The 21,088-nt window shown below is 58.3% G+C and overlaps 1 protein-coding gene across 2 annotated transcripts; it reads left to right on the top strand.

The window, feature by feature from the left end:
• The first annotated feature begins 377 nt into the window (after nt 1-377).
• Nucleotides 378-19,938, top strand: EPHB3 (EPH receptor B3). Of its 2 annotated transcripts, none has more exons than XM_060099243.1 (16): nt 378-965; nt 9,545-9,609; nt 11,048-11,720; nt 14,062-14,217; nt 15,016-15,366; nt 15,520-15,644; nt 15,806-15,956; nt 16,045-16,153; nt 16,540-16,592; nt 17,623-17,745; nt 17,856-18,103; nt 18,614-18,829; nt 18,941-19,090; nt 19,183-19,376; nt 19,480-19,635; nt 19,740-19,938. In XM_060099243.1, the coding sequence occupies exons 1-16, from the start codon at nt 854-856 to the stop codon at nt 19,846-19,848; spliced, it is 2,991 nt and encodes a 996-aa protein (XP_059955226.1). In that variant the 5' UTR covers nt 378-853; the 3' UTR covers nt 19,849-19,938. The 2 variants fall into 2 exon arrangements, with proteins under 2 accessions (XP_059955226.1, XP_059955225.1); XM_060099242.1 differs by having other exon boundaries at nt 379-965; nt 15,806-15,965.
• Nucleotides 19,939-21,088: the final 1,150 nt, after the last annotated feature.

Raw genomic sequence — 21,088 nt, forward strand, 5'->3', positions numbered from 1 at the left:
TGGAAACACAGCCACATGGCGGCGGCCCCGGGCACGTACAGACCACACGGGGGCGCCCCCGGCTCGTTGTACGTGGATGGCACCTCGCCGGACTCAGGTTCGGTTACTAATCACCAATGGGCGACAGGAGGCGGGCTTCTCCCTCTGACGGACAGTATCGCTCCGCCCAATCTGATTCATCTTTTCCTTGGCCCCGCCCACCCCAGTCCTCAGAGAATGAGGGTGGGCGTGATGGAGCCGCCGCCAACTGAACTCCGGCAGAGTGCTCTCGAGGCCGAACCAGCGCGCCTGGCGGTCTGTGAGTGGGCGGAGGGGGGCTAAGGGCGGGGCCTCAGAGATGACAGGCAGGCGGCCGGCCCCACCCCTCTCGCCCAGAGCGGCCGCGCCAGCGCTGGGGACAGCAGAAGTGAGTACGTGAGCGGCGCAGCAAGAACCCAGCTCGGACCTCGGACGACGCGCGCACCCGGAGTCCCCGATCCGAGTCGGACCCACAGCAGACCTCTGGATTACTGTGCACACCGAACTACGACCACTTGCGCACTCCCTCCCCGGCCCGACCCCCCCGAGTCCACTGGTTCCGAGCTCTCCAAGCGCCCCGGATCCTCCAGGACTGGTCCGTCCAGATTCCCCTGGGACCGACCTGCCCGCATCCCTCAGCATCGCCCGGCTCAGGGCGCCGCCTCGGTCCCGGAGCCGCCTGCCTGGATTGCACCCTCTGCTTGCCTGGATCTCCTGGGACCACCGTGCGCGAGCCTTCTTCGTAGCCCGCCGAGCGGACCCTCCCGCGGGTCCCCGCAGCCCCGCCGGCGCGGCCCGGCGCGGCTCGGCTCGGCTCCCGGAACCCGCCCTGGCCATGGCCCGAGCCCGCCCGCCGCCGCCGCCGCCGCCGCCGGGGCTCCTGCCGCTGCTCTCTCCGCTGCTGCTGCTGCCCCTGCTGCTGCCCTCCGGCTGCCGGGCGCTGGAAGGTGAGCGGCGTCGGGGGGCGCGTCCAAGGGTTAAGGTGTCCGGGGTCGCCCGAGCGTGGGCCGGGGAGGGTCTGCGGTGTTGGTCCGATGAGGGCTGGGCGCACTTCGGAGGAGGCTCGGTCACCCGCGCCCTTTCCAGGGTCCGGAGGATGGGGTGCGGAGGACGCTCTCGGCGCCGCCTCGGAGGCTCCAGCTACCTCTGTGGCAGGCAGTCCGCCGGTTGCGGGATCGCGGGCTGCTCGACTCGGGAGAGCGTCCCCGAAAGTCATGGCCCGGCCGTGAGCTTCTGAGGGAGTACCCCGCACTCAGGGCAGAGGAGCGGGGCCCTGGGCACCTCCTGGAGGCAAGGAAGTGTGGGCGACCCACCAGGCAAGGCGGGGGCTCTGAGGCTGATGCGGGGCTGTGGCGGGTGGAGGGGAAGCGGCACTCTCCAGGTTGAGGGGCGGCGTTGGTTCGGAACCCCTTGGAGTGATCTGTGAGAGTGTGAGTGCGTGCACCCCGCTTTGTTAGGGAATGGCTGCGGGGATGGAGAGGCGGGGGCCTGTTATTGTTTACGGTTTACGAGCGCCAACTACCCACGAGGTGCTGTGTTCACCGGCGTTGCACGCGTCTCTGCGGCACCCCCTCTGCCTTCTAGCAGGACACCCCGAGTGCTGGGGTCTCCACCGAACCCCTGAGGTTCCGGGGCTTGTCCCAGGTAGTGCCAGAGCCGGTGCCTTACCCATTAGCCGGTGGGAAAAGGCCGGGCTTCTCTCGATGGGTTCTGTGAAACCTGCCGAGACTGCTCCAACTTCCAAACGAGTGTGCTTGGATGGACAGCCCAAGTGTTTTTGGCCCCGGTGGGAGAGTTCACACACGTCCACTTGACACAAGCCTGAGGGGACAGAGGCACTGACACTGGTTAAACAATAGACAGACAGATGCAGACACAAGCGCACAGTTCCCAGAATTTTTGGAGCCGTTAAATGAGGGAAGAAAAACCTTCCTTAAGGTGGAGGGAAGGACACCACAGAAATTTGGGGGAAATTGGGATTATAGGCAGTACTTCTATTTGGTATCTTTAACAAATCCAGTCACTTTCTTAGTTTAAGAACAAACACATGAATTCCGTGTGACTCGGTTTGTTCATATGTTCACAGTCGGTAAACTTAGAGGTTGGAAGGAAAACAGAGCAGAGTTCTGAGAGAAAGGCAGCCTCTGGTGCTTTCTCATTTTCTCAGGGGAAAAACAACATTCTTCTGAACGTCTTTTATCTCGGAGCCCATTGGTGCTGACAGACTGATTCACACGGGTGGACGCATGCAAATCCAGACAGACACACCGAGGTCGCGCCCACGCTTGTGCACGCTCACCCACATGTGTGTGATAGGATCACAGGCGTGAGAAACCGGTGTGGGGCTTTGTTGTTGATTGCCTCAAGGGTGTGAGCCAGGGAGCCTGCTGGAGTTCCCAGGTCTGTGTCTTAGCCCAGGAGAGGGACACAGGCACACGCACTTACAGGACTGTGTGTGCCAGGCCCCAGAGCCCTTGTTGTGGGGTGTGGTGGGTGCTGATGCTGAGAGTGGAGTGGGGGCGTGGTTTGGGTCAGGTGAGCAAGGGGTACCTGAAAAGGCTCACCCCTTCCTTCCTCCCTCCCTTCTTCCTCTTTCCCTTCCTTTCTTCCTCCTTTTCACCCCTCACAATCTGCTGGTCCTTCTAGACCCTAGCTGGCAGGCCCTAGCTGGGAGCTGGCATCCAGTCCTCCAGGCCCAGGACCCGAGGGGCTGACCAGGAGGCAGAGGCCTGATGAGCTGTAGCAGCCCAGGAAAGAGAGGACAGTGGGGTCACTGCCCCTACTCTGTTCCCTCCTCCCTCAGGCTGTGAAGTGGGATCTGGGGCTATTCCCTGGCTGGGTGGGTGGTGGCTGGGAGGCTGGGCCAGTGTGGGGTGCCCCTAGGAAGGTAGCAGTGCCTCCCAAGTGTGGCTTTCACGAGTTCCTTCACTTTTGCCATATATGAGAACTTAGGGTCTTCTGCTGGCGTGAGAATGAAAGGAAAAAGAGAGATGACGCCTCAGGCCGCTGACCCCAGCCCAGTGGTCTACCTAACAACACTCCTGCTCTCCCTCACTGTGAGATGGGATAGTGGTTGAACCCACCTCCTAGGGCTGTTATGAAGATTGAATCCTTAATGTGTGTCAAGTGCTTAGCACAGCCATTGTTATTCAAGGATTAACTGTTATTATTGTTACCCTAGGGTCTGCTCCTTGGGGAGCACCAGAAAGTGAAACTGGTGTGTACCCTTGCCCTGCTGGAGGGAGCTTAGAGGACGCAAAAATGGGAGGAGGAAAAGTTGATCTGGGGAGGAAGTTGTCCCCACACCTCCATCTCTTTCCAGCTTTGGGAGGAAAAGGACGGGATAGGAAGAGAGCTGGGTCAGGAGACAGCTGTCCTTGACTCCTGCCTGTACCCCATCCCTATTCTGGAGCTCGAATGGCGGGATGGGTGGACCTGGGGGTCCTGGGCTGTGGCCAGAGGACAGGGCTAGGTGGGACGCCCAGCACTGAAGCTCTCTTCAGCCCCCCAAGCTTTATGGGTGGAGGATCTCACTCCCTTGCTCCATCCAGCCTTCCCTTTGGTTTTGCCAGGATTTGGTTTGCCCTTGGCCTTAGGGAGCCTTTAGGCTCTTGGCCTCTGAGGTCATTATATTTAGGCCCAGGGTCCTTGAGCTGTGGGTGCTGTCCCTCATGGTCTCATTGATTAGATGCTGTCTAGCACCTGATTGTTCTTCCTCCCTATACACTTGGCATTCATGCAGCTACATTCTGCATCCAAATATCTCATCAGTTTTCCATGAGGATGGAGCCAGGGTCTTTGCTTGTCCTCCCTGGTTGAAGAAACACCTCTCTCCTTGCCCTCTGATTGATTCCCATGTGCACACACACACACACCTCACCAAACACACACACAAATTGCCCTCGAATTTACCCTCACTCACAGGGAAACAGGGCCACCTTGTTGCTCACTCTGCTTTCAGGTAATGTTCCCCAGTCCCCCAAGCCAAGACCATTCTCCCCTTCAGGACCATGAACCAGGGAGTGGGGTCCAGTAGGTGAGCGGACCAGGAACGGGGCGTGGGATAGGAAGGATGTCTGGACCATAGGGTCCTTATACCTCAGATAGGATGAGGAGGTCCCTGCTGGGAAGAGACCCTTTTGAGAAAAAAGAAACAGTTACCAGATGTAAGGTGGGGGGGGTGGCTGGACAGCCTTCTCCCAGGCAAGCCCTGTAGCTGAGTTGCTGCTGTAGTGGAAGCAGGCCCTGGGTGGGGAGAGGCAGGTTGTGACCCATCTCTTTCTCAGAGGCAGCAGCAGTGGCCACTGAGTAGGTGGCAGCTGAGAGGGGACAGCGGGCTGGGGTTTCTGTGGCTTCCTCACTTGTTCGAGTGGCCTCTGGCTCTCCAGCCCCGCTGCCCCGCCCCTGTTTGTCTTGAGCTGGCACCTCAGAGCTGCGACAAGGGACAGCAGCAGGGATTTGGGGGAACCAGTTTGCCCGTCACTGTCTTCCCTTTAACCAGAACTGCCGCCACCGCCGCCACTGTGGCCTCAGCGGCAGCGAGCTAACCCAAAGCTGCTGTGGGCAAGGCCTCCGCCACCCGCCTTACACTAATTAAACAGCATGAAGAGGCTGAATCACCAGGCCTGCATAGTTTGAAAATTGTAGCCCTGCCTGTTGTGCTGAGTCAAACTGGTTTGTCGGGATTGGGCAGCTGGGAGTGGGGGGAGGGAGACTGGATACATCTGGGCACCTGATGGGGTGGGAGAGGCCCCCTGCCCCAAGGGCTGGCCCTGGCATCGGGGGTCTCCTGTTGCCTCTCCGCCCCCAGACTCCTGGTCAGACCCGCTGTGGCTGGGATCCCAGGGAAGGGCTCAAAGGCTAGCTGTTCATCAATCCTTCTGGATGCTGGCAGGGCCACAACTGGGGTGGGGGCTATGGATGAGCACTGAGGCATTTGGGCTCCTGTCCTGTGCTTCTTCCTCCCTTCTCCTCCCTCTCAGGTTTATTTAATTATAAATCTCCATGATCTGAGGGGAAGAATGAAAGACAAAATGTGTTCTGTTCTGGGATGCTCCCCTCTCCTCCATCCCAGACTGGAGGCCCTCGGGGCCATGGCAGGGGGAGGGAGGTGGCCCTCCAGGTCCCATGGCAGGGTCTGCCTAAGACCCCTTTCTCCCCGGGCTGACCACTCTGAGTGTGCAGGTTGGTACACGCGTGTACACACACTGACAGCAGGGGAGGAGAAGGATGGGAGAAGACGGGACAGATCCCTTGGATTGGTTGGCTGAGGTAGGGACCCCAGGCGGAGGAGGGGGACCAACTCCGAGGTGACCGGGAGTTTCCTCCCTCTCTTTGCAGGCAGGGTTCCGGGTTGTGCCTTCTTGCCCGGACCCTGCCCCTCTGTCCTCCTGCCCCTGCACGCGCTGCTGGCCCAGCCCAGGAGCGTGACCTTTCCCACCACCTCAACGTCCTTGGTCTGGAGTTTGGGCCGGTGGGTTTCTTGCTCCTGTCTCTAGATTTTTTTGATTCTCTGGTCTCACTGGCATGCCTGTTCCCAGGGTGGGGTGCTCTGTGTGACTTGGGGCTTGGGGTTGCTGTGGGGTCTGGCAGCTCCATAAACTTGTGTGTCCCTGGCCCTTCACTAGGGCAGGTGGCAGGCTCCCAGCACCAGGGCGGCCCAGTGAGGCCCTCAGACACAGGCTGGGTGCCCACGATGTTCTCCTCCTGCTGGGCCCCCAACTTATGTGTTGCCCGAAGCTCCTGAGGCTAAATGCCTTCATCGTGCCACCCCCTCCCCAAGGGCTCAGTGCTGGGGATGGTGCCATTGTGCTGGCAGGGAAGTGGCCTGCTGCTTGGGCAAGGGCTGCACCTGGGGAGGCTGCACCCAGCCACACCCAGAATCATCTTCATGCCCCTGCCCCACCCCTAGCCTCATGACCTGTGACAGCTCCTGCCTGGGTCAGGGCCACAGGAAGCTGGTCTGGGGCTTGTTCCTTCCTTGAGCCTCTGGCCGAGGCTGCCCCAGTACCTTTGCTTTCTTAGCAGACAGTGCCCTCTCCCAACTCTTCCTCCACCCCACTTGAAAACTCACCTCATAGAAAGAACGTGCTTGTAGCGTGTGTGTGGGTGTGTGTGTGTGTGAGATGTGCATGGAGGATGCACCTCTGAGGCTTTACACAACCTCTAGATATTGATACTTACACTGTGTCTGCATGCTCCTATGGAATGTTTTGGTGCAAATGGGCATCTGTGTGTGTGCAGCTGATGCTAGTTGTGTGTGACTGTGTAAGAGCATGTCACCGTGTCTGTACAGAGAAACTGGTGTTGGTGTTTGTACTTGACTACACTCAAGACTGTGACTTGTGGTTGGCAATAGTGTGCAGTTGGGTGTGTAGGGAGAACGCACTGTTGAATGCACGTGCCCTCACGTATGCATATGTCTCAGGAAATCCGCACATCTGAGGGCTGTGAGAGTGAGTCTTTGCCTAAGGCAAGCCCAATCTGTGTGTAGGAAAGACTCATTGTATATGAATGTCTCAGGAAGACTGATCTGCTTGTACCATATGTATCCGTGTGTCCGTCAAAGACAGACTGTGGCTGTGTGTGAAGCCGTGTGTGTGTTTGCGGGTGGCTGTGGCTTTGTGTGTTTTTGTCCACCATACGTGTGACTTGTCGCTCTTTGGCCCCAGTGGCGGGAACGAGCCCAGCCACTGAGAACTGGGTGACGTGTGTGCGTCTGTGTGTGCACAGGCGGGGGCCACACAGCTGCTGCCACGTGGCTGTTCCCCGCGGCCCTGTGAAACCTGAAAGGGGTGCTGCGTTCCTGCTGAGCACTGAAGCCCCAGTCCCAGAACATCCCAGAAAGGCCTGGTGGCCACTTCCCTGCTTGCTTCGTGGGTTGGTGGGGCTGTATCGGGGAGCAGCCACTTGGTGGGACAAGGGAGGGTGCGGGCGCAGTTGGTAGCTGGAGAATGTGGAGATTGCTCCCTCATTCCTCTTTTGTCCTTGTCCCCCGTACCTGTATCCTTTACCCCCGCATGTGTACCTACACACACACCCACACCCACACATGCCACACACATAGAAAAGGTGGGCTCTGTTGGGCTGGGTCTCTCTCCGGCCCACCCCCCAGACAGATGGATTCTGGGGACCCCCCCCATGTTCTTCCTGAGGCTGGGACCCAGGCACCTCAGGGTCTCCCTCTTGCTGAAGCGAGCAGGCCCCTCCCCTCCCCCAGAGAGCAAGCCCCCTCCCCACCAGGGTGACCGAGCCCTTCCTCAGGCACACATGACTCGAAATCTAAGTCCTCTCCTCATTAATGGGAAAAATGTGCCGAGATTGAGCGATGGCCAAGGCTGAGCGATGGCCGAGGGCCGATCCCCGCCCCCTCCCTCTCTCGCTCCCCAGAAATTAAACAGAAACGAAGATCCTACCCCACCAACCTCCCCCCCGCCCCCTCCCCCCAGTCCTCCTCTCCGAGCTGGCGCAGGGCTTGTTTTAAACTGCGGAGGAATCTGGCTGGAGGGGGGAGGGGCTGAATATTTGGGTTTAAACAGTTCCAGATGGGTTTGGCACTGGCTGAGCAGAAGGAAGTGAGGGAGATGGAGGAGGGAGGCAGCGCGAGGGAGCGGTGGGAGCCCTGGCCTGCTCGGCGGCGGGCGGCGGGCGGCGGGCGGCGGGCAGACAAGCAGGCGGACTGGCTGGGGGGAGGGGGTGCGCTAGGCTCGCCGGCTCCCAGGGACAGCGGTACTCCGGGCCGCTGGCTAGCGAAGAGGCTACTTGGCAGCCTCCCTCTCTGTCTCTGTGTCTGTCTCCTGGGGCCTCCTTGTCTCTCCATCTCGCTGTCTTTTGTAGTCCACCGCCGGCCATCCCGGCTGTCTGGTCCTAGCCAGCCGGCTCTGCCCATCTCTCCAGTTCGGTGCCGCCCACCATCCGCCTGCTCCGCCCGCCTGTCTCCCTCCCTGCCTGTCTCTGGGGCCCCTGCTTCTGCCCATCCCCTCTTCCCTCCCGTACCCCTCTACCCCCCTGCTAAATGTCTGTGTCTGTCTGTCTGCCAGAGGGGCCTGTCAGGCCACCGACGATGAAGCTGGGATAGCTCATCCTGCAGCCGGGCCCTCCAGGGAGCAGCTGCTGCTGCAGGAAGACGAGGGAGCCTCACTCCCCAAAGTGAATGGCTGCTGCTCGCTGCCCCCTTTGCCTCACATGAGGGCCTGGGGCCACAGCTGCCTCATCCACCATCCCAGGCTCAGTCCCAGACTGCAGGAAACTGGTGAAGGCCGCAGGCCTGGAGCCCGTGGGGTCTGGGTCTTTCCCTTCCTGGATACCTCCAGCCTGCCCCATTGTTGATGTAGAGGCCTTCCCTGCCCCGTTCCAGCTTGGAGTTGAGGGGAGAACTGCTGGCTGTCTTCCAGGCTATGGGAAAGGACTTGGGGCCTCTTTCCTGCTTCTAGGTCTAATGTTGGGGTCACACTGTCAGAGAGGAGAGTTTTCAAGCCAGAACCCAGGATCCAGGTTCCTAGGGGAGCAAGTTTACGTCAGAAACATTAATAGGCCCCTCCTGGGGCCGAGCAAAAGGAAACAGATAAAAAATCCCGAAGCTCAGAACAGGATCGGTGCTATGACGAAGCACCTGGCCCTGGATGCATAGAGGAAGGCATCCAACCCTGACTTGGTGGTTCAGGGAAGGCTTCCTGGAGGAGGTGACATCTTGGTTGGGACTTAGAGTATACACAGGAGCTTTCCAGGCTTTCTCTGTTCCCCCTTTACAGAGGGGCATATTGCAGTCAGAGTGCCCTGGTTAAGGGGTTAGTTGTGGAATCAGATAGACCTGAATTTGAGTCACCTTTCAACTTTTCACCTCAAGTCCTAACAGTTTTACCTTACGCCCTATATATACTGTATCTGGGCATCAGTTTTCTCATCTGTAAAAGAGGTACACCAACAGTACTTTTATCCAAGGATTGCAGGAAGAACTGAACTAGCTCTAGAGGAACTAGTCTGGGCCTTGGTGGCCCTCACCCCATCCTCAAAGAGCATTCCTGTCCTGTCCTCCAGAGGTGATATGTGGGAGGCTGGGTGAGAGTGGGCTCTGGCCTGTGACTGCTCTTCCCTTCCCCTGGGCGTGTGTGGAGCTGGGCCTTTGTGCTGGGAGTGGAGTCAGGGGAGGCCTGAGCAGCAGGGTCTGAAGCACACGGCCCTTTGTTCCAGGATAAAGGCCCTGCCAGCCCCTTTGTGTGGAGATTAGCAGAGCCTGTAGGTGTGTGAACTGGCCCTGGCTTCTGCCTCATTAACCCAGACCTGGGGTCAGCAGCTGACACCCACTCCCAGCTGGCCGGACAAGACATCTTTGGGGCTATGACATCTCTGGGGGTGGCTGCAGGGTCTCCTCTGGGCCAGGGGAGCTGAGGGTTTGGGGAACTTGGGGGTGGGGTGGGAGTACCTGGTGGGAATCAATGTCTGGCGTCCTGGCCTTTCCTGGGCAACCTCCTCTTTCTCTTCATCCTAAACTTGGCCCCTGACTTTTTTTCTCCTTTTGCTCCCCCAGAGACCCTCATGGATACAAAATGGGTGACATCTGAGTTGGCATGGACATCTCATCCAGAAAGTGGGGTAAGACTTCCCCACCATTTCTCCCGAGTGTTGGTTGCCAATTAACTCCTGCAGCAGAGCTCAAGAAGGGCTGCCTCTGCCCACTGCTTGTCAGTTCCCCCTCTTGCGGCATCCCCATCCTCTTCATCTGTCACCTTCCTCCTTTGCCTGATGGTCCATTTCTGTGAGTGTTTTCATCTCTGACTCTTCAGCCTGCTTCTGTCCCCCCCCATACACACCATCTTTGTCTCGTTCTCCCTCTGCCCACCCCCCAGCCTGTTTTCAGCCTATTTCCATCCCTCTCCTGCCTGACAGCCCTTTGCATGTCTGTCCTGACCATCTCCCTCCTTCCTGGGTGCTTGGGAACAAGGAAACCTTGGTTCCAGATCTCTGACTTGCTGTGTGACCTTGAGCAAGACAGTTTGCCTTTCTGGGCCTCCATTTCTTGACTGTTACTTTCCTGTAGTCCTGACGTCTCTAAAGTGTTCTAATTAACCTCCCTAGATGTCCTTCACAACTACACTAAGTTCTGGAACACTGGATTTGGGTGATATTACAGGCCCTTAGTTACCAGACCTAACTCTGTGACCTTGGGCAAATCTCTGCCTTTGTGAGTCTTGACTTCCTCTCCTCTGGAGTGGGGACAGCAGATGTATTGGATAGGCCAAGAAGTTTGTTTGGGTTTTTCCGTGAGATGTTACGGGAGAAAGCGGAACGAACATTTTGGCCAGCGCAATACCTTATTAAGGAGCTGTGAAGGTTAAATGTGATGGTAATAGTGATAACCAAAGTTTACTGAATGCTTGCTCTATCTATATCAGGCATTGGCGCAAGCTCATTACATATATTAAACGGATTTAATTCCTCAAAACCTCATTTCCTTGCAATCAGTCCCACTTTATAGACAATGAAATTGAGGCATAAAGATAATAAACCTTATAGCTAATTCTCACATAGTACTTACCAAGCGCCCCATTCTAAGTGCTGTAGTCTTTTTTTTTTTGCGGTACGCGGGCCTCTCACTGTTGTGGCCTCTCCCGTTGCGGAGCACAAGCTCCGGACGCGCAGGCTCAGCGGCCATGGCTCACGGGCCCAGCTGCTCTGCGGCATGTGGGATCTTCCCGGACCGGGGCACGAACCCGTGTCCCCTGCATCGGCAGGCAGACTCTCAACCACTGCACCACCAGGGAAGCCCAGTGCTGTAGTCATTTAAAGTCATTTATTCCGTATACATCTTCTTCTTACCATGTTACAGATGGGAAAGTGGGGGCACAGGGAGGTTAAGTGACTTACCTGTAGTCACACCACAAGCAGAGAACTGGGATTTGAACCCACGTAGTCTGTGTGCTCAACCACTACACCATGGAAGCATCTCTGTGAAGTAAATATAGCAGATCTGGGCATGTGATAAGCACCTGGCAAATGCCGGTGCTTACTCTGTCTTTTTCACTTGGCACAGTGGGAAGAGGTGAGCGGCTATGACGAGGCCATGAACCCCATCCGCACGTACCAGGTGTGTAATGTGCGCGAGTCAAGCCAGAACAACTGGCTTCGCACAGGGTTCATCTGGCGGCAGGATGTGCAGCGGGTCTACGTGGAGCTCAAGTTCACTGTGCGTGACTGCAACAGCATCCCCAACATCCCTGGCTCCTGCAAGGAGACCTTCAACCTCTTCTACTATGAGGCTGATAGCGACGTGGCCTCGGCCTCCTCCCCCTTCTGGATGGAGAACCCCTACGTGAAGGTGGACACCATCGCGCCCGATGAGAGCTTCTCGCGGCTCGATGCCGGCCGTGTCAACACCAAGGTGCGCAGCTTCGGGCCACTCTCCAAGGCCGGCTTCTACTTGGCCTTCCAGGACCAGGGCGCCTGCATGTCGCTCATCTCCGTGCGTGCCTTCTACAAGAAGTGTGCATCCACCACCGCAGGCTTCGCGCTCTTCCCCGAGACCCTCACTGGGGCTGAGCCCACCTCACTGGTCATTGCCCCTGGCACCTGCATTGCCAACGCCGTGGAGGTGTCGGTACCCCTCAAGCTCTACTGCAATGGTGACGGGGAGTGGATGGTGCCTGTGGGTGCCTGCACCTGTGCCACCGGCCACGAGCCAGCTGCCAAGGAGTCCCAGTGTCGCCGTGAGTGGGGACTGGCCTGGGGAGGGTCTGGGCCACAGCCGCCCGCTGCCCCCTACCCACTGCTTCCTACCTGCCAGACAGGGGGGTCTGGCCTCAGCTCTGGGGCAGAGGGAGGAAAGGGAGGAGGGGTATCAGGTGCAGAAAACATGGTGCAAGGAGGGAGATGAGAGAAAATGAGGAGAGACACCAGGATACCAGGAGGAAAAAATGAAACTAAAGAGAGAGGAAGGAAGACATGGAGAATTCTTGACAAGGAGGCACCCGAAGAACGTGCTCAGAGTCTCGGGAGGCCAGCAGAGATGCCCGTTTGTCCAGCGCCACGTTTACGTTTCACCCTGCAAGTCTTAGGTGGGACCCAGAGCTGCAGGCACCTCGTGCTTGGCTGTTTTACCTGGGGGGGTCTCATCTGCATCTTGAGAAGCAGTATTTATAGCATAGAAGTTAGGGGCCCAGTCTCTGAAGTCCTGAGTCCTGACTGCCACTTACCATCTGTGAGACCTTCGGCAAGTTATTTAACTCTTTGAACCCCGGTTTCCTCATGTGCAAACTGGGGACATTAATGGTGATTCCTTCGTGGAGTTGTAGTGGGGCTTAACTGAGTCAGTGCATGGCAGGCCTTGGAACAGTGCCTGGGACGTGGGGAAGCACAGCACCATGTGTTAGCTGTGACTCTCGGGAGCCCTGGGATGCACGGGGGACAAGGGTTGTTTGGTCCTGGTTTCATATACGAGGAGGTTAGGAGGCCTGTCTTGGGGGGCTTGCTGAGACTCGTAAGACCTCACGGTGTGCTAGATTTTCCAGCTATAACACCCGTTCATGAGAGGTTCTCTCATCTGAGCCTTACCACAACTTTGTAAGGTAGATTCCAGCTACGTCTCCTGTTTAGCCAATAAGAAGGCCCAGAGGGGTTCTGCCCTCTAGGCCTCACAGCTGGGAATGTGGGAGCTGTGACTGCAGGCTCATCCAGTGCTGGACCATGCAAGCCAGGGTGCTGAGGGCCTTGTCTTCTGTCCCCTCTGCCCTGTTCTCCCTCCTGGCACTTGCAGCCTGAAGCTAGTAGGGGTGGGAGCTGGCTGTTAGCACAACCCTCAGTGTAAGGGGGCTGGAGGCCCAACCTGGCTGTGAGGCCCAGTGTCGGGTGCTGTCGTGGGAAGGTGAACAGTGCCTTGCCCTGCCCCTCTCCACTTCTCTATGGGAACCTGCCCCCAGACTTCCTCCTCCTAAGTGGAGAAAGGGGTGGGGGTGATGAGCCTGACAACCTGAAGAGCGGCTAACACTCTGCAGGTCCCTAGCAGGAAATGCACTATGGTTCCCATAGCAACCAGGCTGGCCTGGCCCCTGCCCCCTCTCCCACTGGCTCAGAAGAGCTGGGATGGAATATCACCTTAGTCGAGGGAGAGTAAACCCCAGAGAAGGGCACAGACCCAACTCCGGGCATACCACACCCCGGATGACCTCCCCAAAGGCAGTTGTATAGGGTCAGGATGACCATATGCTTTAGTATGTCCAGGGCAGTCCTGGTTTATGCCTGTCATGCTAACGTGATTATTACTAGTGTCCGCTTTCACTCTCAAAATAGTGCAGTTTGACTAATAAATTATATGGCCATCGTAGATGTGGGGACTCTCCAGAGCCCAGGCCCAAATAGAGGCTCTGAAGGGGTGTTCAGGCACCGAGCTCTGGGCTCCCTTTGGCGATTGGGGTTCCCCTCCTGGATGCTTTGAGGCCTCTGAACTCCAGGTGACCCCAGCCTTCCTGCCTGCTTTCTTTCTCTCCTTTTCTCATCCCTCCTCAGCGCCCACCCCTGCCCCAGGGCAGAAAGGAGCTGCTGCCCTGCTCCTGGTTGGGTGGGGAGAGAGGCTGGCTGTGAAACTCAGAGGCCCCACCTCCTGGCTGTTCTGGGGTGTTCTTGAGGATCTTCAGGAATCATTATCCTTGAGCTTCAGGGAGGGGTGGGGCACCCCAGCAGAGTAGAGGCTGCTGCCAGCCCACTAATGGTCTCTTCCCGTCCCCCTCCTTCCTCTTCCTCCTCCCTCTCTTCCCTGCCTCGACAAGTCCAGGCTGTCGGGGTGATGGATCTGACTCTTCGTCCGTGAGGCCCCAGAGTTGGGGGTCGGGGGCGGGGCAGGGGCGGGGAGGAGTCCGCTGACGTGGGGTTTCCACCGGGCAAAAGGGCCTTTTGTAGCTGCAGCTGGACTTAGGCAGTACCAGCACGGCCCCTGCAGTCTGGGAAGTGGGGGGCCGAGACCTGTGCTTGGGAAGGGCCAGATTCCCACAGAGGTGTGGCGGGTTGGTGTCTGCAGGGATGGAGGTGAGATGTCCATCCTCTTCTCCCCCACAGCCTGTCCCCCTGGGAGCTACAAGGCGAAGCAGGGAGAGGGGCCCTGCCTGCCTTGCCCGCCCAACAGCCGCACCACCTCTCCAGCCTCCAGCATCTGCACCTGCCACAGTAACTTCTACCGCGCAGACTCCGATTCTGCAGACAGTGCCTGTACCAGTGAGTGAACGCGCGTCCTCATACCCTCCCACTCCAGGCCTTCCCTCTGCGGGCCAGCCTGGGGGTGCCTAAACAGTCTCTATGAATAGCTCCACTTTCCAGATAGGATAACTGAGGCTCAGGGGGGTTAGATGTTGTGTTCAACATGGCACAGGTAGGAAGTGACCGGCCCTGAGCCAGAATCCAGGTGAGCTGAAAGGCTTAGCCCTTGCACCAACATTTAATAAGCATTTGTTAGCTCCTCGCTGGGTATCAGAAACCGGCTAGGACCCTCTAGTCCATTACTCCTTCCTCTGTCTAGAACTGCTATTCTTTTGTCCCAACTCTAACCGGAGCGGGGACCTCACACCCCTGGGGCAGCGTGGTGTCCTGCTTTTTCCCTGCTTCGGCCTTTGGTGCCAGGAATTGCCAGGCGCCAGGGATATGGAGGAAAAGATACAGCCACTGTTCTAGGAGCTTGCAACCTGGTGGGAGAAACAGATGTGAAAACAGATAATGACCATATAATGTGCTAAGTGCTGGGCTGGAGGGATGCCCAGGAATTGTTACAGGAATGCAGAGGACGGGAAGAGAATGAATCAAGGAAGGTTTCCAAGAGGAGGTGACCTCTCAAATTGAGCCTTAAAGGCCAAATAAATAGGAGTGTGCCCAGTGAAGAAGTGTAGGAAAGGTATTCCGCTTATTAAAGCAGAGGCAAAGGCAAGGAGGTAGGAAGCAGCTTGGAGTGTGCAGGAACTCTGGACAGACGGTGGTCCTAGGGCCCTAGCTCACTGTCCTCTCCTTCCACCTTCCCCACAGCGGTGCCGTCTCCACCCCGGGGTGTGATCTCCAATGTGAATGAGACCTCGCTGATCCTCGAGTGGAGTGAGCCCCGGGACTTGGGTGGCCGGGACGACCTCCTATACAATGTCATCTGCAAGAAGTGCCATGGGGGCCTTGGGGCCGGGGGCACCACAACCTGCTCACGCTGTGATGACAACGTGGAGTTTGTGCCTCGGCAGTTGGGCCTGACAGAACGCCGGGTCCACATCAGCCATCTGTTGGCCCACACGCGCTACACCTTTGAGGTGCAGGCAGTCAACGGTGTCTCGGGCAAGAGCCCTTTGCCCCCCCACTACGCGGCTGTGAATATCACCACCAACCAGGCTGGTGAGGAGGGCACACAGGAGGGTAGGGCCTGGGTCATCTTCCCCCACATAGAGCTGAGGTTGCCTGGGGCACAGACCATTGGGGGTCCCATGGGAACTGGGTCCTTGGGAAGGATGCCAGGGCCCGTGATGAGCCCCCCCACTCTTCCCCTAGCCCCGTCTGAAGTGCCAACACTACACCTGCACAGCAGCTCTGGAAGCAGCCTGACCTTGTCCTGGGCGCCCCCAGAGCAGCCCAACGGAGTCATCCTGGACTACGAGATGAAGTACTTTGAGAAGGTCAGAGTCTCCAGGGGCAGGAGGAAGCCTTGGGACAAGAAGATTACCCTGGATAGTGTCAGGGGCCCTTGGGAGCAAAGCCTTGGGTACTGAGCGGGGCTGGGCAGGGGCCGATGGGCGTCAGGGCCCACTGAGACACAGCCTTCCTCCTGGTATTGCAGAGTGAGGGCATCGCCTCCACAGTGACCAGCCAGAAGAACTCCGTGCAGCTGGACGGGCTGCGGCCTGACGCCCGCTACGTGGTCCAGGTCCGCGCCCGCACCGTAGCTGGCTATGGGCAGTACAGCCACCCGGCTGAGTTTGAGACCACAAGTGAGAGAGGTACACACCCCCACAAACCTGTCCCTGCCGCTGTCCACACTTTGCACCCCACCACTCACCTGTCCCTCCCCGTCTCTAGGCTCTGGTGCCCAGCAGCTCCAGGAGCAGCTCCCCCTCATTGTGGGCTCTGCCACGGCCGGGCTTGTCTTCGTGGTAGCTGTTGTGGTCATTGCTGTCGTCTGCCTCAGGTACTCCCAGGCCCAGGGGCTGGCTAGAGCTTCCCTTTAGTGCCCTAGAGCCCTCTCGCCATATAGGTGAACCATCACCCACGTCAACCCTAGAACCACAGCCTTCCTAGGCCCAGGCTATCCTTGTCGGAAAGGCTCTCTCCAGTCCATGCCTATGTCCTCGTCCTGTCCCCTCCCTGTCCCCTGAATCTACTGGCAGATTCCCTCAGGGACCAAGTCCACTGAGCCTCTTGCCCGGAGACCCAGTGGCAGCTGTAGCCACTGACCATAGCACCAGGCACTGGGCGGTCCCCTATGCTCTCTGCCCCTCCTGTGAGCCCAAGGGTCCCCTGAAGGGAAGGAGCTGCGGACTTGTCTCATGCCTACCCTCCACCCCGCCCCTCCAGGAAGCAGCGGCACAGCTCTGATTCGGAGTACACGGAGAAGCTGCAGCAATACAGTGAGTCTGCCTCCTCATCCCAACCTCCCCAAGCTCCCTTCGTCCTTGCAGGGCTTGGAGACACCCCTTTCCCTGTCTGGGACTTTATTCCTTTAACTCCTACCCTCCTGCTTCCAATTAAGTGCCATTTCCTGAGCCCCTACCACACTCCCGCTAGCCCCAGAGATGAGTGAGATGTGACCTCTGTCCTCAGGGGTAGTCAGTCTTGTAAGAAAGACAACACAGGTATACACAGGAAACAATGAGAGAACAATTAAGTGTTAAGCCGGGTGTTCCTGGGACAGAGGGCAGTGAGAGTTCAGAAAAGAGGAAGGCTTCCTGGAGGACGTAGCCTTGGGCTGAGCTGAGCCAGGTGGGATAAGCAGGGTTTAGAGAGGTGGGGGAGAGCATTCCCGGCTAGAGGAGCCTCTGGAAGGTAGTGGGTGGGGTGGGGAGAGTGCCCGACGTGGGGGGCAGTGAGAAGGCTGGTTTGACAGCTGCTGGGAAGCCAGGCTGGGTAGTTGCGGCCAGTCCTTGGAGGGTCGTGAAAGGCAGGCAGAGGAGTTTGGACTTGACTGCACCACTGGTAATCTGAAAGGCTCTCAAGCTGGGGAGCAATACAATGAAAGTATTGTAGGAAGACAGGTATGTGGGCTAGATTGGTGAGCAAAGTCTAGAGGCAGAGAGCCCAGCTGGGGGGCTATTGCAGTAGTCTGAGTGTTGATGGCCTGGACAAGGTCAGGGGCAGTGGGAATGAGGGGAGGGATGGATCTGAAATAAGTTGGACACCATGAGAGATAAGGGAGAAAGAAGAAGAATCCTAGGTGTCTAGCCGTTATGGTTATTAGTTCTCACCAAGAGGACAGTGGCGGCGTGGGGTGGTGCAAGTTCTGGCTTCAACAGAGGAATACGGAGCAGGTTTAGCAGAGAGGCTGGGAATGTGTTCCTGTCTGGGTTAAGAGCCTGGGGCAGTATCCCGGGTCGCAGAGTTCCCTCACTGTCCCCAGCTCAAGGATCTCACCCCCTCTCACGCCCACCTTTTCTTCCTTAGTTGCTCCTGGGATGAAGGTTTATATCGACCCTTTTACCTACGAAGACCCTAATGAGGCTGTGCGGGAGTTTGCCAAGGAGATCGATGTGTCCTGCGTCAAGATCGAGGAGGTGATTGGAGCTGGTGAGTCCTCTGGGGCACGGTGGGGAGGAGAGGCTGGTGGTGACCCCGAGGGAGGGCAGAGGTGGTTGGGTACAGAAATAGCTTTACTGTCTGTGCCCTGTGCCCCGCAGGGGAGTTCGGGGAAGTGTGCCGGGGTCGGCTAAAACAGCCTGGCCGCCGGGAAGTGTTTGTGGCCATCAAGACACTCAAGGTGGGCTACACAGAGAGGCAGCGGCGGGACTTCCTCAGCGAGGCCTCCATCATGGGTCAGTTTGACCATCCCAACATAATCCGGTTGGAGGGCGTGGTCACCAAAAGTCGGCCAGTCATGATCCTCACCGAGTTCATGGAGAACTGTGCCCTGGACTCCTTCCTCCGGGTAAGAGCCAGCCCCCGGCCCCTCCCCCTCTTCCTCCCCCCATCCCCCAGAGAGCTAGGTTGGGCAAACCACCCCTTCCCACAAGTCAGGCAGACCCTATTCAAGTCCAAATATTTACCGAGGTGGCATGGTGCAGGGAAAGAGCTGGGCCTTCAGAGCCAGAAAGACCAGAGTTCTCATCCGGACTCTGCCCGCCCCCTACTGCCTGTGTGACCTCAGGCTTTACTTAACCTCTCTGAGTCTCAGCTGCCTTGGTTGTAAAATGAGAATGGTAAGAGTTATTTGGGTCCTCACGGGGGTTAATTGGGTTGATATATACAGATGCCGGCCACACAGGAGGGCTGCTTCCTTACTCTCAGGGCACAATGGACATGGTCAGAGGGGTTGATGAGGCATGGTCTTGGAGGACTTGGAGAGGGTGGGCACGCGGGCAGGCAGGAAGGTCTTGGGTGGGCCCGGGGCCAGGCAGGAGGCAACGGGCACCCCCTTGAGCCTGTTCGTTGCCTCCAGCTCAACGACGGACAGTTCACGGTCATCCAGCTGGTGGGCATGTTGCGGGGCATTGCTGCCGGCATGAAGTACCTGTCTGAGATGAACTATGTGCACCGAGACCTGGCTGCCCGCAACATCCTCGTCAACAGCAACCTGGTCTGCAAAGTCTCAGACTTTGGCCTCTCCCGCTTCCTGGAGGATGATCCCTCTGATCCTACCTACACCAGCTCCCTGGTACAGGAAGCCACTGGGAGGGAGACTGGGGGCGGGGCCAACCAGGCAGGGGCTCGGGGCTGGGGACCAGCCCGGGGACATAGGGTGAAGGGCGTGTGCCCCCCCCACCAGGGCGGGAAGATCCCCATTCGCTGGACCGCCCCAGAGGCCATAGCCTATCGGAAGTTCACCTCTGCTAGTGACGTCTGGAGCTATGGAATCGTCATGTGGGAGGTCATGAGCTATGGCGAGCGACCCTACTGGGACATGAGCAACCAGGATGTGAGTGGGGCCAGCCAGAGCGCTCGGGTGGGTGGGAGCTGGCTGGGGAGCAGAGTGGTGGCTCACTCCAGGGTTCCCTGCTCTTGGCCCAGGTCATCAATGCCGTGGAGCAGGATTACCGGCTGCCCCCACCCATGGACTGCCCCACAGCACTGCACCAGCTTATGCTGGACTGCTGGGTGCGGGACCGGAACCTCAGGCCCAAATTCTCCCAGATCGTCAACACCCTGGACAAGCTCATCCGCAACGCCGCCAGCCTTAAGGTCATCGCCAGTGCCCAGTCTGGGTCAGTTCCTCTGCCTCCGCCCCTGCCCTGCTCCCGAGCCAGCTGCACTACCCCTGCCCCCCCTGACATCAGGACTCATCAAGTCCCTCTCTTGTCCCCACAGCATGTCGCAGCCTCTCCTGGACCGCACGGTCCCAGACTACACGACCTTCACGACAGTTGGTGACTGGCTAGATGCCATCAAGATGGGGCGGTACAAGGAGAGCTTTGTCAGTGCGGGGTTTGCATCCTTTGACCTGGTGGCCCAGATGACCGCAGAGTGAGTGTGCCTCACATTTGGAGGGGCAGGGCTGGGGGCTCTGAGCTGGGCCCAGAGTGGTGGGCAGGGGGGAGGGACTGACTGTGCCCTTGGCCCGTCTGCAGAGACCTGCTCCGGATCGGGGTCACCTTGGCGGGCCACCAGAAGAAGATCCTCAGCAGTATCCAGGACATGCGGCTGCAGATGAACCAGACACTGCCTGTGCAGGTCTGACACCCGACTCCCACTGGATGGGTGCCCTCCAAGGACTGTGCAGGGACTCTGACCAGCTGGCTGGACTTTTGGACTTTTGGATGCCTGGCCTTCGGCTGTGGCCCAGAAGATGGAAGTCTGGGGAAGGCCCAAGCTGGGACTTCTCCTCCAGGCCTGTGCTCCCTCCCCAGGAAGTTTGCCCCAAACCTCTTCATATTGAAGATGGATTAGGAGAGGGGGTGATGACCCCTCCCAAGCCCCTCGGGGCCCCGGCCTTCCTGTTCTGCAGTGGGGGATCCCCACCACCTCAGACTTGGCTGTTCTTCAGTGCTGGAGGTCCTGGCACAGTCAGGTGGGGAATAAACCTGGGTTCCATAGGGCCCAGCCCTGGCAGGGGTCTGGCCCCCCAGGTAGGCAGAGAGCAGTCCCTCCCTCAGGAACTGGAGGAAGGAACTCCGGGCATGGGGAAATGTGACACCCCCATCCCGAAGCCAGCTGGCCCCTCCAGTTTGCACAGGGACTTGTTCTGGGGGCTGAGGGCCCTGCCCCACCCCCGCCCTTGGTGCTGTCATAAAAGGGCAGGCAGGGGCAGGCTGAGGAGCAACCCCTTGCCCCCCAGAGACTGACTCTCAGAGCCAGAGGTCGGATGTGAGTGAGTGAGTGAGTGTGTGTGTGTGTGTGTGTGTGTGTGTGTGTACACGCACTGGCCTGCACAGAGAGTATGGGTGAGAGCTTGGCCCTCTGCCCTGCCGTGGGGCCAGCTGGGCAGTCAGCGAAATAAAGGCAATAAGATGATTCTTTTGCCCCTTCTCATTCGACCTCCTAAGGCAGGATTCCCTGATGCCCTCAAGTTCACAGTCCCTCAGCACCAGCCCTTCAGAATTCCCAGGAGTCATTGGGAGGCCAGATCCAAGCCTCTCCAAGTACAACTTCCCTTTTCTGCTTCAGCCTTGCTGCATCTAACTTCTTGGAAGTGGGGCAGTAACAGTAGAGAGCAAACTACCCCAGAGCGCCTTCCTTCTAAGGCCCAGGCCTTCCCAGGGGCTGTTGGAGTCTGGACGGTGTTTTACAGACGGTGTTTCACACCCATTGTCTCTGAGGGGGCTGGGGGTAGAGGGAGTTGGTCAGCTCCCAGGGTCACATGGCCCCGGACAAAGGGGTTGAGAACCCACTGGGGTTCGGATGCAGAGGCCAGCTCCTTTCAGCAAGTGTCAGTGGAGAAATGTGGCTCCTCTTTACTGAACGATTACTATGCTCCTGG

Source organism: Mesoplodon densirostris, chromosome 5, assembly GCF_025265405.1.
Source record: "Mesoplodon densirostris isolate mMesDen1 chromosome 5, mMesDen1 primary haplotype, whole genome shotgun sequence".
Classification (NCBI taxonomy): Eukaryota; Metazoa; Chordata; class Mammalia; order Artiodactyla; family Ziphiidae; genus Mesoplodon; species Mesoplodon densirostris.

What these genes read in the sequence shown, in the direction of transcription:
- EPHB3 (XM_060099242.1), top strand. Translation starts at nt 854, where the DNA reads ATGGCCCGAGCCCGCCCGCCGCCGCCGCCGCCGCCGCCGGGGCTCCTG. An exon ending in CGGCTGCCGGGCGCTGGAAG is followed by an intron (nt 966 to 9,544) that starts GTGAGCGGCGTC and finishes TTGCTCCCCCAG; the next exon opens with AGACCCTCATGGATACAAAA. An exon ending in CCCTGGACTCCTTCCTCCGG is followed by an intron (nt 18,104 to 18,613) that starts GTAAGAGCCAGC and finishes CGTTGCCTCCAG; the next exon opens with CTCAACGACGGACAGTTCAC.